The sequence below is a fragment of the Malus sylvestris genome, chromosome 16 (genome assembly GCF_916048215.2).
Source record: "Malus sylvestris chromosome 16, drMalSylv7.2, whole genome shotgun sequence".
Classification (NCBI taxonomy): Eukaryota; Viridiplantae; Streptophyta; class Magnoliopsida; order Rosales; family Rosaceae; genus Malus; species Malus sylvestris.
In genome coordinates this window covers 35,849,214-35,864,886 of record NC_062275.1, presented here as the reverse complement: position 1 = coordinate 35,864,886, position 15,673 = coordinate 35,849,214, and the positions used below count along the sequence as shown (strand labels likewise).

The following is a 15,673-nucleotide window of genomic DNA, read 5'->3' as shown; positions in this document are numbered from 1 at the left end:
GTGCTCTTCCATTTCATACTCCTATGGAGGTTGGTTGGATGAGATCCAGAGATACAGTGAACAGGATACATGGGTTGTTAAGAGAACTGAAAAGGTGTTAAACAATCTGCACTTTGATACTGGCAGTTCTTCACTTGCCAGATTCTTTTTCATGAATGGGTTTTTATGCTATAAAGGTCGAATTGTTTTAAGTCCTACTTCTAAGTGAAGGAATAAACTTATGGAAAAAAATCATTCAACTCTTGTTGGTGGTCATCAAGGGGTTATAAAGAGCTATCACAGATTAAAGAAACTATTATATTGGCAAGGCATGAAGAGAGATGTCAAGCAATTCATTTCTAACTGCCATATTTGTCAAAAATATAAGTATGAAACAACATCCCCTGTAGGATTATTACAGCCACTACCCATTCCAACTAAGGTATGGACTAATATCAGCATGGATTTTATAGTAGGGTTACCTTTATGCAAGGGAAAATCAGTGATAATGGTGGTCATTGATTGATTGTCCAAATATTCCCATTTTGTAACACTCTCACACCCCTACTCTACCGCTAGTGTTGCTCAATTATTTGTTGATAACATCTTCAAACTACATGGCATGCCTCAGTCTATAGTGAGTGACAGGGATCTTTTCTTCATAAGTGCTTTTTGGAAGGAATTTTTCAAGTTGCAGAATTCTAAGCTGTGTATAAGCTCAAGGTATCACCCACAAAGTGATGGTCAAACTGAGGTGTTAAATAGGTGCTTGGAGACATACCTTCGATGCTTTGTAGAGGGCCAACCTAGGAATTAGGTTAAATGACTTGCTTGGGCATAATGGTATTTCAGCACCTCCTATCACATAACTTCGAAAATTACCTCATTTGAACTAGTTTACGAGTATCCTCATCCTCATTTGGCAGCCTATGAACTGGGAACTACTAGAGTGGATGCAATGGAGCAGAGCTTGATTGAAAGGGACAAGATGTTATCTGTGCTAAGAGTCAATCTGGAGTTAGCTCAAAATTGAATGAAGCTACAAGGTGAAAAGAAACGAAGTGAGAGAGTTTGGAGTTGGTGATCTTGTTTACTTAAAAATGGTTCCTTATCAACTATAGTCTTTGGCACCCCCACAGTTATCATAAGCTGCAACCTAGGTACTATGTTCCGTATAAAGTGCTGGATAAAATTTGGGCAATGGCTTACAAGCTCAATCTACTTGAAGGAAGCAAAATTCACCCAGTGTTTCATGTGAATTGCCACAAGAAACAACTAGGTCCTAATGTTGCAATGCAATCCATGCTTCCCCACCCATTGGATGATGGTCTAGCACAACATGTACCTGAAGGGATTTTAGCTCGGAGGATTTACAAGAAAGGGAACTCAGCTGGTGATATGCTTGACCCTGATATTCTCCAAACACTAGGGTAGGCACGTGCTGGCCGACACCCAAATATGACGAAACAATATAAAGATGCAAGAGAACTAGAAACAATTGACCGACAAAACTAAAACTTGTAAATTTAATTATAATGAAGATGCAATTATGGAACGTGTTCAGAGCATACAACTAAAATGAGACACTAAAAAGGAATAATATAAAATTGAATGAACAAAAGGATGGGTCATACACCGAGAGGACTTGAAAATGCCAATACAGGAATGCCTTAATGCCGAGATTGTACGCCTCGATTCTAAGTCCTAAGGGGTCACAAAACAAAACATGAGTGGACCAAGTTGATATATATATATAATACTAAAACAGTTATTCACCAACATACTAACCCCAAATTTTAGGAAAACTAATAGCATAATATGTGATAGGTTTTCCGAAAACCCTAACATGCCATAAAACATATATCGTATATAGTGTGCTAACTAATGGTATCAAATCGCCCGAAGGCTTTCCATCATGCACTCGTAGGCAGGCCATACGCCCGTAGGCAGAACATACGCCCCCGTAGGCAAAACCATCGCCCGTAGGTAGGACATATGCCCGTAGCCAGAACAATCGCCCATAGGTGGGACATACACCCATAGGCAGGACAACGACCACTAAATACGCTCAAAAACATTGAATATAACATTTCCAACATAAGTACATATATCGCAAAACATCTTCATAGTATATAGTCATCCATCGTATATACTACAAAGAACATAAATTCGATAAAGTATGGTATTCCAAAATATTCTTAGTAAAGCATGATAATCATAAAGTGTAAATCTAATTTACTGATAAAACGTAACCATTAAATCATGTTTTTCATGTATGCATTCCTACTATTAAAACATGCATTTTAGAAGGGGTCCACTCACCTTACACCGTTGGCGAAGAGCCATGCAAACAAGGGTGGACGGAAATGTCATAAACAATTGCACTTAAGTACATAAAGGTACCAATTAATAAAACTATACTAAAACGATTGAATTTGAGAAAATGAACGTCTGAAATAGATTCAGGACATCGAAATTAGCTTAGAAGGGATCCTGACCGAAACCAAAAAAGTCAATGAAAAAGTTACTCAGCCCAAGGGTTTAGGCATGTTCATTGGGTTGGCCCAACAACTGGTTGGGTTGTGGGTCGGGTCGACCCGATTTCACTCACGGGTTGCCGAACCTCGCAAAGAAGAACACTGGAAATTCAAGGTTTTCACCGGGAAACTTCCCCAGCTCCGATCTGGGGTCAAAACTTTACCATTTCTGGTGATTTTTTAACCACAATGAAGCTAAATAAGTGGGGAACAAGAAATTACCAATTTGAGGGCTGACTGCAGTTGGAGTTCGTCAAAATTTAGCTCGAAGGTCGTCGTGTTTCGTCTGAAAAACTGGGAATTTGAAAAACACACACAAACATTAAATAGATAGACCAAATCTCAAATCATCTAATAAAGCTTACCTCCTTCCAAATTTACAAAAATTTGAACATGAATCACGCCAGAGCTCGACAAAGAGATTTGGAACTCACGGTTCATTAAGTACAATTTCTTCCCGCCATCTGATCGTCCATACAAGCCCATAAATCGACTTCTATGATCGAGTTGCACTCAACTTTGGTGGGGTTAATCTAAATTTCATCATGAAAGGGTGTTGATGTGGGTGGTTCGTGCTCGAGATATAGAGAGAGCGAGAGAGATGAAGTGAAAGGGGGCTCGGGAAGAAGAAGAGAAAGAAATGAGGTGAGGGAAAGCTGCCACGTGGCAGCCAAAGAAGAAAGAGGCATGGGGACAAAATAATAGGATGAACCCCACATGGCTCACCAATTAAGACCCAAAAAGTAAAACCAACAATAAAATATCCCACCCAAAGTGAAATTATGAAGTTAACCTTTTTCGATTCGTCAAAATTGGGACGAGTTGTTACAGCTGGAGTTCAAGTGCTAGTGCAATGGCTTGACAAGGAAACAACTGAAGCTATTTGGGAGGATTTCAATGATTTCCAGTCAAGGTTTCCAGATTTTAACCTTTAAACATTGTGGACAAGGTTCTTGAAGGGGAAGGCATTATTATGATCCAATTATGTTGATTGTCTTGATCACACGGAAGAGGAAAAAATTGCAACTAAATGTAATTAGGTGGGACTCAGTAGTATTTTAGTAAGTTGAGGGAATATTTTATTATGTTTTTGTCTTATATAGTTGATATGGCACTCACATGTGTGGGGAGCTAGCAAAAGTTGTTATAACCTCTCAATAGTGGAGGCAACGGTTAGATTGAAATTTAATACAAAAATCCTTTTGTTCTTCTTGCTTTTTCTCTTTACCTCCATTACCAAGGGTTAAGGTTGAACCTAGATTCTGGGTGCTAACAGGAAGGAGATAACGTGACTGGTTTTTTCTAGGGTTTCAAACTTTCGATCGAATTCAGCTTTGAGACTGAGAAGTGAGAAAACTGGATAAAATAGCTTGGGAGAGAGCGATGGTTGGTAAGAGAGATTTGAGAGGATACGGACGGCGGCTGGGAGATTGGAAAGGGAGAGGAACTTCATTGTCTGAGTGAGAAGTGAGAAGGAGTGTGTTTAAGAGAAAGATTGATGAAAGGTTAGCAAATGGCTTATATGATTTGGGGGTTTTTGATAAATACCATTTTTTTTCTTGCCTTTAGTACAACAGGTGACGCTTATGATATTCGTCACTTAATTCTAGAATATGTGACGTATTTATCATCACATAAGTGTTCTTAAATTTCGTGCTTAACTAACAAACTAGTCATGCATGACACCTTTAAATATTCGTCACATATAGAAAAAAGTATGTGGTGAATTTTTGGACGCCACATAAAATTTGGTCACCTATTCCATGTTTTCATGTAGTGGTAGTTCTCAACGGTGGTGGGGATGGAGGAGGAGGAGGCCGAAGTGGATGTGTATAAAGGGTGCCCAGTTTTGTTAGGAGTTAGGAAGGAAAGGTTGGGGAGTGTGAGTGAAACAGGCCTCCTCCATTTTGGTTTGTAGAGCTTCTGGAAGTTGTAGGCAGGGTTTTGTGAGAAACTAAAAGCCAAGGTGGAATTCATGGTCAAAATGGCCGTCACCACCATTTGAGTTTTAGTTAAGGAAAATGGAAAGCCTTCAGCCTTGGATAAGAAGGGTTGGTCTAAACTGACAACATCAACAAATAATTGGGAAAATAAGAAACTAATGGTTTATACAAAAACAAAAAAAAATTAATATCAAAATGGTTTCTGTTTTTTACTTTATCGGCTAATTTAGTCACTGTGTTTTCAATTTCACCAAATTGCCATGTGTTTACATCAGTTAGCCAATTCAAGACAATCAGTTAAAAGATCATTAAAATTGGCATGTGAGGAAAAAAATGTATTTTTTTTATACACCCACTAAACCTATGCAATATACGATACCTATCTTTAGAAATTGGCTATTTGTTTCCTTTCACTTGAATACTAAGCAATTTAGGTTTCAACATTCATTTGGTCAGAATTCCATAAATTATGTGTTTGCCGACTTAGCTTTTGGTGGCTATAGAGATTGGTAGATAAAGAGGGATCCAAACATGTGGGCTAGACATAGGTTCAATTCGAGGATCAAGTGTGACATGTTGCTAAACTCAGCAAACAACCCCACAATCTCTGTCTTTCTAACCAATGGATGTGGAAACCTTAAACAACTTAGTATTCAAGTGAATTGACACGAATACTCAATTTTCAAAGATAAGCATTGTATATTGAGTAGGTTTAGTGGGTGTACAATAAAATTATGTTTTTGTCCTTTCACGTGGCCTATGTTCTGGGGCCTGAATAGGGAAGGCAACGGCGCTGATCGGGTTTAGGTCAGTTGCTAAATATCTTGTTTGTTGAAATACTTTCTAAAAAGGGTTTTTCGATTTCGGATGTGCCATTTCCATACCCGAACCCATTTATTTTCCCCGAATATGAAACTGTAGAATTCCCGAACAAATGTTTCCATAACCAAACCCGTCAGGCAACAAATTTCTCATTGGTAATGGTTTTCCCTATTATGATATTTATATAATTTATATTTGTTTATATTATTAATTAAAGAGTGGATTTTAAATGAAATTGAGATTAAATTTATTGCTAATACAATGCATATAATAAATAATATTAAATAGTGCATAAGTAATACAACTGATACAATGCATATAATAAATAATATTAGATACTTATATTATTAAGAAAATACTTATACTATTGATAATTGTTAAGCATATAATTTATACTATTAATGACATAATGCATATATAATTACTAGCATGGACTTCTGTATTTAATAATGCATGATTATTGATAACTCATTTCTCTATATAATATATATATATATATATATATATATATATATATATTTATACTTTTTATTAGAAATGAAAACGGTTCAGTTTTGGGTGGGTTGGGGTCGGATACCTAATGACCATAACCGAACTCGAAACCGAAAAATTTACGCGCTGGTTACCCGTAACCGTAAAATACCATAAATTTAGTCTCAAAAACCAAACCGTTCGGATCGATTACTTGCGGAAATAGGGTTTAACAGTTTTAATTGCCATCCTTAGGCCTGAAGTGTTGTTTGTAGCCTTTTTTTACCGTTTCCTTGCAGCGCTTTGCCTTTTTTATGAAAGTTTCTCCTTCGACCAAAAAAAGTATTCCTCTTCACTTGTTAGTTAGAGGTCTTAGATTTGATTTTGGCCAAAGGAGAATTTGAACTACACTATTGCTAGCTCATTGTAGGCTTGGCCCCTCTACTTTTTAGTGTAGATAATATCGTTTATTCCAAAAATAGAATTAAATTTAGAGTCATTTATGACTTGATTCCATTGACCAACTCGGTTGGCCTCATTTGGTAGGAGTAGGCGTGGGCGTGGGCGTGGGTTGGTTTAGGTCGATTTTGGGCCAAAACCAAAATCAAACCGACCTAGTCGATTGGGCCAAAATTGCAAATTGAAACCGACAAAGTTGGGTCTAAAACCGATCAGGTCAGTTAACCGACAGTGCCGGGTTGGTTTGGATTGATTTTCGATTTTATGTGAAGATGAAAATACATAACAAATTTCTCTCACAAAAGCTACAGTATTGTTGACCATAAAAACTACTTAGTTTACGTGGCATGCAAGCCGAATAGCTAATAAGCTAACTACGTCATTCGATTGAATGCGGGGCGTGCCAACTCATCGGTTGAGCTCGGCCGGGGAATGAATGAATGTTGATGCAGGGTTGGGTGCGCTGATGACTTCTTGATCTTGCAATTGTAGCCGATGAAGGAACATGTATCAGCCTTCGGGTTCTAGAGCCTGAAGACAAGGCTGCTAATTCTGCGAAGTTCAATATCGAATTTAGTTTTCATTGTGCCGAATATTAAGTAACCTGGTAACATTTGACTTCGCCCAGAAGGCTGATGAGATGACATCTTTCAATGAGAAGGCTAAAGAGTCCTCATCGACAAAGACTTGAATAGATAACCAATCGATCTCGAAGCAGTGTTGTTTATCCAAACTGAAGGTGCTCCTCGATCGGCTGATTCTACAGCTCCAATACTGTTTATCCAAACTAAAGATGTTGCCAGTTGCCAACACAGTGTTGTTTATCCAAACTGAAGGTATGTTGGCAGGAAAAAGGAAAATAAAAATTTCAAGATGTTTGAGAGGTTTCACATAGAGCAAAATTTGCGCAGGGCAGTTTTGTATGTTGATTTGGAGGGGCTTAAATGTTTACACACCCCTCTCAATTTATAGTAGTAATTCCCTCATGGCCGAAGTGGAGTTTCACTCAGACTAGAATTCCTTAACCCAATCTGAATAGGTTTCGGCCAATTCTAACTTTTGTAGGACTCTGAATCAAGCTCTTTTATCACCAAAATTTAACCCTTGAGTATTGGCACCTTTTCTGATTCAAAGCATAACTAGCCCCTAAGGATTCCTTATTGTACTAGGATTCAGCCACTCACCTTTATCCAAATGAAACCATTTCCTGATAGGATTTGGCCGAATTCCACTAGGCCAGGCTCATGGTGGGAATATTCCTAACACCTCTTATTGGACCGAGAACAATCATGGGCTCAGCCCAAAAACATCATTTAGGGTCCAAACAAGTATGTAGCACCAAAACGATTGATTGTTCAAAGAAAAACACAAATGAAGCAGCCAAAGGAAAGCACCAAAGCAGTAGCAGCTGCCTTCTCCAAGTGGTCCCCCCGTTCTTCTCCAAAGAGACTTAAACTAATCAGGTTTTGTTTTCATGTGATGAAAACACTGTAACTCATAAATAACTAACCATTTATATTACTACACGTATTAATTATGATTAAAAAAATAAAATTAAATATATGCGGGTCAGTTCGGTTAATCGCATCGTAAGAATTTTGGGAACTTATTGTCAAATCGAATAAGATCACTGCCATTCAATTTAACCATCGAAAATTAAAAAAACCAAAAACAAAACAAAACTAACCAAGCTGCTGGTGCGGTTCGAACAGTTCGAGCGGTTCAATCGGTTTTTTGTTTTTCAAAATGCCCAGCCCTAGTTGGGAGCCGTCCAGATCAAATCAAACGGCTAAAAAAACGCAGCACCGTTGGTCCGCGGTCCGCACAAGAGAATTTGTGAAGAATATAAAGGTAAAAAACCGGGCCTTAGCGTTGTCGAGTTTGGCACACTGACAGTCAGCCGAGAAGGAAGAATACTGAGAATATAGAGAGGGAATTAGGGTTTCCGAGAAAGAGCCGTAGACGCTTCTCAGCACCTGATCGATCAATTGCGCTTCTTCCATTGCTAAGGTAATTCCCCCTTTTCCAGATCGATTTATCGAAACCCAAATTTTGTTCTGGATTTTCTCTTCCAAACCCTAAAAATATTGACAGTTTCTGCAAAATCCCGAAAACTGTTTCTGGTCAATTGTTTTTTTAAATTTATTTTTTGGGTTCGAATGCTCTAGCAGTACCCTGTTCTTAATTTGCCAATTTTTTTCTAATGTCTGATGATGGATGGTTACATGTGTTGATATGCAGGATTAATACTTTATTTCGTCGAAAAATCGGTAATTTGATTAAAGAATCGCCAAATTAGATGGAGGACTGGGGTAATAGTGCTTGGTTTAATTCTATTTTAATTATGCCCGTGAAATTTTGTGCAAATTTTGCTTGCTAATGGTAGTTTAAGATTTAGGATGGAGATAATTACTGTTTTATTGTTGAGGAGCGGTGATATGCTTGCAATTTTTGTAATATTTTTCAAAGTTCTGAAAGACGCAAGTCGGGCGGTGGGCTGGGGACTAGTGCCCAGGCAGATAGGCGGGCCTATGCGGACTAGGCAGAATTGTATAAATAAGTGTCTGGTTATAATTAAAAAGTATATAATTTAATTGGGATACATAAACTGCAAAATAGATTATAAGAGGTGTTAATCTAAGTATTCAACAAGTTTCTTACAATTTATTAAAAATAATAAAATGCAAAATGAAAGTTACCTATCTTCTGTCTAAATAAGAGTTGCGACCTAGGCGGGTGCCCAGGCAGCCTAGGAGGGTGCCTAAGCAGGTATAGGCGTCATTTCTTAATTTTCAAATGCCTAGGGATTAATGGCACTAGGCGGGGATTTGTAGAACAGTGATCTTTTAATATTCTTTTACTAATTATTATGTTTCATATTTGCCACCTAAAGCTTGCTTGCTTGCTTAAACCTTTGAATAACAATTTGTTTTCTTTGTAAGTGGAGTTTTTTTGTTTACAAAGCTAGCATTCTTTTTTGATGCTTCAGAAGATGAGAAAGCCCCAACTCTCCTTTCTAAGGACCAACCAGTACATAAATGGGATGATGAAGATGTGGATGAAAATGATATTACCGAGTCATGGGAGGATTTAGATGAACCTGCTCCTTTGGTAAGATCAGTAACGCAGTTGTGATCTTATTATTTTGTTGAGTTTCGGAAAGCAATTTTTTTCCTGTGCGTCATTTAGAATCCCTGTCACGGTTTGATGGATAACGTTTCTTACTAGCTAATTTGGCCAGGGATTGTTTCATGCTTATTTATCTTTAAAATGACCATGGCCAACATTAATTTTTCTTTTGGTGTGAAAACCCAACTTTGTATCTTATGGCAATATATATGCATATAAATGGTGAATTTTATGCATTGACACCATGGGATGACTTTTTAATATTATATGGGTATTATGGGATGTCTTTGACTGGTACACCATATAATGTCACTTTGTACTGCACTTGTGTTTTGTCTATGTATAATAGTCATATTAATTGAAAATAGACATTAAAAATAGTTCATTGCGCGCTAGTTCCTTCCTTGCTCTTAATTGAAAATAGAGATGACTAGTTTTGAGACAAAGGGTTCCACATTATTGTGAAGTCTGGCCTCATTTTTGCAACAATGTTGGTTCCTTTCAGTGATTGGATTCATTCTCCTTTACTATTGAAAGTGAGATTTACTAACTTAGGACATATCAAATGGTTTGATATGACAATATTATACCAAGTGATAGTCTTTTTGATGAATAGGTTCTGGATCATCATGTTAGATGGTCAGGTTTAAATCTCTGGTTGGTATTCCAATGAATTATATACAAATGGCAAAAGAAATTTATGACTGGTCAAGATGATACAAAGGGTTTTCGTTTATGCGTGTCCCCTTTTGGGTTTTTTTTTGGGAGAGCCTGGGGGGGGGGGGGGTGAAGCTGAACCGGTTGGTTCAGAAACAACTGCTGTAACAGAATCAAACCGCACTGGATCCATTACAATTGGTTTGGTTTGGTTTCCATCGGGTTGGCCTTGGTTGTTGTTGTGTGCATATATTCAATTTGTCCACAAACCACAGCAAGCCGTTTTGCAGTCATTAACCTTAGAGGCTTTGTCCACAAACCGCATGCATCATATAGATGGCTGTTTTGTTTTTACACTTATTCTACTGAAAAAAATCTGTATTTATTTTATGATTATGATTAGTCTTTATAATAAGTTATTTTTTATGGTGGGCAGGAACCTGTAACAAAGCCTGTTTCTGAGAAGGCACCTAAGAAACCTGCAACAAAACCTGCTGAAAAAGCTACAGAAAAGAAAGGGAAAACCGTTCAAGTAGAAAAGGAAGAGCCACTGGATCCTGTGTCTGAGAAACTTCGCCAACAAAGGTGAGAGTTTAACATTTAGGCCTTGTTTAGTATGTGGTACTGACTAATTTAGGTTGGATATTACTAATCTGTGTCTTACAGTACTGACTATTATACAGAATTTAGTCAGGCGTTTGGTGCTGCCTCCTATTAAGAAGCCGGACCAAATTTTATGTCAACAAAACAAACGTGTTACTGTTACTTAAAATTCATATTTAAAAAGGATCACTCTTTTTAATAACAAAAAATTTACAGAAATTTGTAAAATTATTAAAGATAAGTCAAAATGAATCATCAATAGAAAGATCCAATTCGAACTCAACTAGGTTGTGAATATTTCATCTTCACTATATAGTTCATTGTGTCAGTTAATCGACACCCTTGTTCTAGGTTTTTTTTAGTACTATTTTTCCTAAATTGTACTTGTTGGGACCGCTTGGTGGAGGTAGTGGCTATGTAATATGTAATCACTCAATGCTTCGAGTTTTTCACTGAGATTTGGAAGTAAAATTAAATAGTCATGGGTTGATAAATATTTCTCAAACAGAATGTATTCGACTTTGGTTTATAGCAAACAGTTCGTGTTTTGTTGTAAGTGTTTGATGAATGGCCCTCATTAGCCCACTCAACACAACTTTAGGGTTTTTTTTATATTGTTTTATTGGTGCTACCAATGGTTGAAATGTGGTGAGTTGTCATGCATTCTAATGTAATTAAGCCCCGCAATTCTGTTTCTTTGGTTTTTGTTTTGAATTCTTTTAATATCTTGATATGAATAGCGCCTATGTGAGTAAAACCATTGTTTTGAGTACTTCTGATGTTTATAATGTTGTTTATCATTGTGTCTGCCATGCACTATATTATCTGTTAATGGTGCACCTGGGCTGCACTTGATGTCTGTGTTCGATGAAGTTTTAGAATTGTGATATGCGGGGACTGGCCTTCATTAGGTTTTTTTTCTTCATTTTTGTCTATGCCTATCCTCTGGATGATAGACCCAGTTGATTCAGAGTTAATTATTTCTCCATGAGAACATGGTTTGTTACATTTGACTAACAATTACATATTGACTGCACTAAACTGTAAGTATATTACAAAAAAGATATATAGTACGAAACATTTGGTTAGCTTTTGGTCATTAGTGGTTCTTACTGAAGCTTTTCTCTACGCCACAGGCTGGTGGAAGAAGCAGATTATAAGTCCACTAAAGAATTGTTTTCCAGCGGAGGCAATTATAAAACCCTAGACAATTTCATTCCTAAATCTGAAAGTGACTTCCTGGAATATGCAGAACTAATTTCACATAAACTTCGTCCATTTGAGGTGTGTTAATTTGTCATATCCGTTTAACAAAGCTTCGAGAATTTCAGATACATAATTTTTTGAAATTTAATTGCAGAAAAGTTTCCATTATATTGGTCTAATCAAGGCAGTAATGAGACTGTCAATGACTTCATTGAAAGGAGCAGATGCAAAAGAAGTTTCATCTTCCATTACAGCAATTGCAAATGAGAAAATAAAAGCAGAGAAGGAAGCAAATGCTGGTAAAAAGAAAACAGGTGCGTCTCTTAAGCCCATTTCATTCTTTGATAAGAATAGAATGCCTCATGCTTCATTTTGAGTTTTATTTATGATTTCTCATTCTCTTGAAAACCAAAATAGTGTCCTATATGTGAAGAAAGGCAAAGAAAAAAGAATTATATTGATATTTGTTTTGAGAAGTGTCAGCCAGAAGCTCTTAGTATTGTGGAACTCGGAAACTTAAGTGTTAAAAAATGCATTGCACGTTTGATTCAGAAAACTTGTTTATGGTATTGGTCAAAGCTGCCCCTGTGGTTTCCGGTTTAGGTGTAGGTGTCACAGATAACTGAAACTAATGTGTTAAAAATGCCTTGCATGTCTGATTCAGTAAACTTGTTTAGGGTATTGGTCAAAACAGCCTGTGTTTTCTGGTTTAGGTGTAGGTGTCACCAATAAGTGAAACTAACGTGTTAAAAAATGCCTTGCACATTTGATTCAGTAAACTCGTTTAGAGTGTTGGTCAAAGCAGCCACTGTGCTTTCCTTTTTAGGTGCAGGTGTCACCGATAATTAAAATAGCTGAGGTTTTATGTAATCAGAGTTGAAGGTATGGCAATGCCATCCACTTTAGATTTTAGAGTCTGATACCAACCAATTCCTATCGTTTCCCATTCAAAGGTATCCTTTAATAAAAAATCAATCCAACTGAAAAAAGAAAAGAAAAGAATTGAGGAATATTGTTAGTGCTATTTCGATAGTTATGTGGAGCAATCTAATTATGCCCCTTATCTTTACCTAGTGGTAATCCATCCTTTTATGTGTGAAAATTGTCCCACATCAGAGGGTTCAGATAGAGAGGTGTATGAACGTATGTTGATGGTGTAGCTTTCCTTGGTGTTTGTTAATTGCTTTCCTTGTTTTCAGGCTCCAAGAAAAAGCAGCTACTTGTTGATAAGCCGAATGATGATATAGCTGTTGATGGCTATGGTCCGCTTGATGACTATGATTTTATGTGAGTGTTTCGATGTAGCAAGTTTTCATCAGAATGCAGTAAAGAACCATGTATTTTCAACATTGAAGTAGGGAGAGATTCCTCCGGCGGCGCTCTGAAGAGAGTGATTGATACAAAGTGTGATGTATTTTGTCAAATAAGAGATTTTCGGATTGCCCTTTTTAATTTTATATGATGGTCAATTTTGCCGGTTACAGATGCTACATGCTCATGGGAGTCATTGGCTTGTCAAATATATGGCTACACTTACAATGACATTTTTTTTAAGTGTAATTGTAATCCAAATCTTGTAAGTCGTATAGGGGGATACGCGCAAACGAATGATAAAACATGAATGTCTAGATGAAAGTTTTGAAGCTTTGTCTCCACTATGTTAATCATGTTAGGTCCATCACAAGCAATATCCATGTACACGTGTAAGGCCATGCAGTACCCATTTACACGCAATAATCACCTACAAAATTGGAGCTATATCAAGTTTACTCTTGTTTTGTTTTTGTTTGGTCATTCCATCATATAGCAAGGAGGGAGATGGATATCTATAAATTTGCTAGAGCTAGGAAAAGGAAGATAGAGAGACTTGAACCAAGTAAGGTGCATCAAGCATGAGAATGGAAATGTTATAGATATGGAGAACGCGACGAGCTTATTTTCATAATATTTTCAATGAAGGACACGAAAGAATACTTCTTTGGGTGAGTTGAGTAACTTGAAAGAGTGTAAAAAGAGTAATACTAGGTTGACTAAATTTGCAAATAATTGATGTGTCACTAATAAGGCAAAAACACATTAACCAAAACTTAAACAATATCTAATTATCAACTTCCATTTAGTTTACAAAATTTAGTCTTCCTAGCATTACCCGTGTAGAAATTACTCCTACCGCCAAATTAGGAAAGAGGAAGTGGTTGTAGCTTTAAAAAAGATGAAGCAAAGAAAAGCAGTAGGTCCCGACAATATATGGATCGAAGTGTGGAAGGGCTTGGGAAAGACTGCTTAACTTGGCTCACAAACCTTTTCAATAAGATTTTGAAAACTAAGAAGATGCCAAATGAGTGGCAAAATAGCACTTTGGTGCCTATCTACAAGAATAAGGGCGATATACAAAATTCCAAGAACTATATGGGTATTAAGTTAATGAGTCAATACAATGAACCTTTGAGAGAGAGTAACTAAGCATAAACTAAGGCAAGAGATAAGGGTCTCAGACAATCAATTCGAATTCTGCTATGGCGCTCAACTATCAAGGCAATCTATCTCTTATTGAGATCAAGGGAGCGATATAGAGACATGCCAAAGGATTTGCATATGATCTTTAAGGATTTCAAAAAAATGTATGATGGGGTTCTAAGAGAAATTCTTCAGAAGATTTTAGAGAAGAAATGAGTACAAGCAACATATATCCAAACAATAAAGGACATGTATGATGGAACAAGGACTGCAGTAAGAACTCATTAAGGATAAATTGAAAGCTTTCCATCACCATATGGTTACACCAAGACTTAGTTTTAAGGCATTCCCTTCTCTCATTGGTAATGGATGAGTTATTGGCTTATATTCAAGATGATATCCGTGTATACTTTTCGCAGATGATATAATGTTAAGAGATGAAACACAAGAGGAGTAAATGCATTTAACCTTTGGCAGGATGTACTGGAATCTAAAGGTCTTCACTTAAATAGGTCAAAGATAAAGTATATTGAGTGCAATTCAAAGGGAGATCCAAATGAGATAGGTGTGAGGATTGGAGAACAGGAAGTACCAAAGAGTGAGCTCTTTCATTATCTTGGATTTATATTGCAAAAGAACGGAGAATTAGATGGAGATCTCAACCATAGGATACAAGCTAGATGGATGAAGTGGAAGAGTGCATAAGATGTGCTATGCAATCGACGTATGTCACAAAAGCTTAAGAGAAAATTTTATAAGACAACAACAAGACCATTAATGCTTTATGGCACATAATATTGGACGGTGAAGCATAAAAAACACATGCAAAAAATGATTGTAGTGAAGATGAGAATGCTTCGTTGGACGTGTGGGAACACGAGAAAGGACATGATTAAGAACGAGGATATTCAAGGTAAAGTACGAGTGGTTGCAATTGAAAGGAACAAAAATAACAACACAGCATTATCCCACCAAATGGGGTCGACTATATGAATCTTATAAGGCCATTGCGCTCAGTTTTGTGTTATGTCTTTTGTTAGATCCAAGCAGTCCAAGTGTTTTCTTAGAGTCTCTTTCCAAGTCTTCCCATACCCTTTTGGCCCTGAGCCTTTGTCTCATAATCAAATCTTCTAGCCAGAGCATCTGTAGGTCTTTGTTTCACATAGCCAAACCACCTTAACTGATTCTCTCTCATCTTATATTCAATTTCGACTACTCCTAACTTACCTCGGATATCCTCATTCTGAATTGACACGCCCCGATCCCGATATTCCCCGAATACCAAGAAAGACACGTGCTGGCCGACACCCGAGGGTGACGAAAGCCATTTATTGATGCAATTGCTGAAAACAAGGAATATATAAGGTTTATAAATATAAAAGAATAAAGAATATGCATTTAAGGAACGTG

General features: G+C 37.1%; 1 protein-coding gene and 1 pseudogene across 1 annotated transcript; one reads left to right on the top strand and one right to left on the bottom strand.

The window, feature by feature from the left end:
• LOC126609333 (probable inactive shikimate kinase like 2, chloroplastic) overlaps positions 1 to 4,517 on the bottom strand; it is a 58,292-nt pseudogene extending 53,775 nt beyond the window's left edge.
• Positions 4,518 to 8,063: 3,546 nt separating this feature from the next.
• Positions 8,064 to 13,287, top strand: LOC126606642 (uncharacterized). The gene is made up of 7 exons (XM_050274024.1): positions 8,064 to 8,221; positions 8,453 to 8,523; positions 9,201 to 9,322; positions 10,434 to 10,582; positions 11,737 to 11,884; positions 11,961 to 12,120; positions 13,006 to 13,287. The coding sequence occupies exons 2-7, from the start codon at positions 8,511 to 8,513 to the stop codon at positions 13,095 to 13,097; spliced, it is 684 nt and encodes a 227-aa protein (XP_050129981.1). The 5' UTR covers positions 8,064 to 8,221; positions 8,453 to 8,510; the 3' UTR covers positions 13,098 to 13,287.
• Positions 13,288 to 15,673: the final 2,386 nt, after the last annotated feature.

What these genes read in the sequence shown, in the direction of transcription:
- LOC126606642 (XM_050274024.1), top strand. An exon ending in TAGATGAACCTGCTCCTTTG is followed by an intron (nt 9,323 to 10,433) that starts GTAAGATCAGTA and finishes TATGGTGGGCAG; the next exon opens with GAACCTGTAACAAAGCCTGT. An exon ending in GAGAAACTTCGCCAACAAAG is followed by an intron (nt 10,583 to 11,736) that starts GTGAGAGTTTAA and finishes TCTACGCCACAG; the next exon opens with GCTGGTGGAAGAAGCAGATT.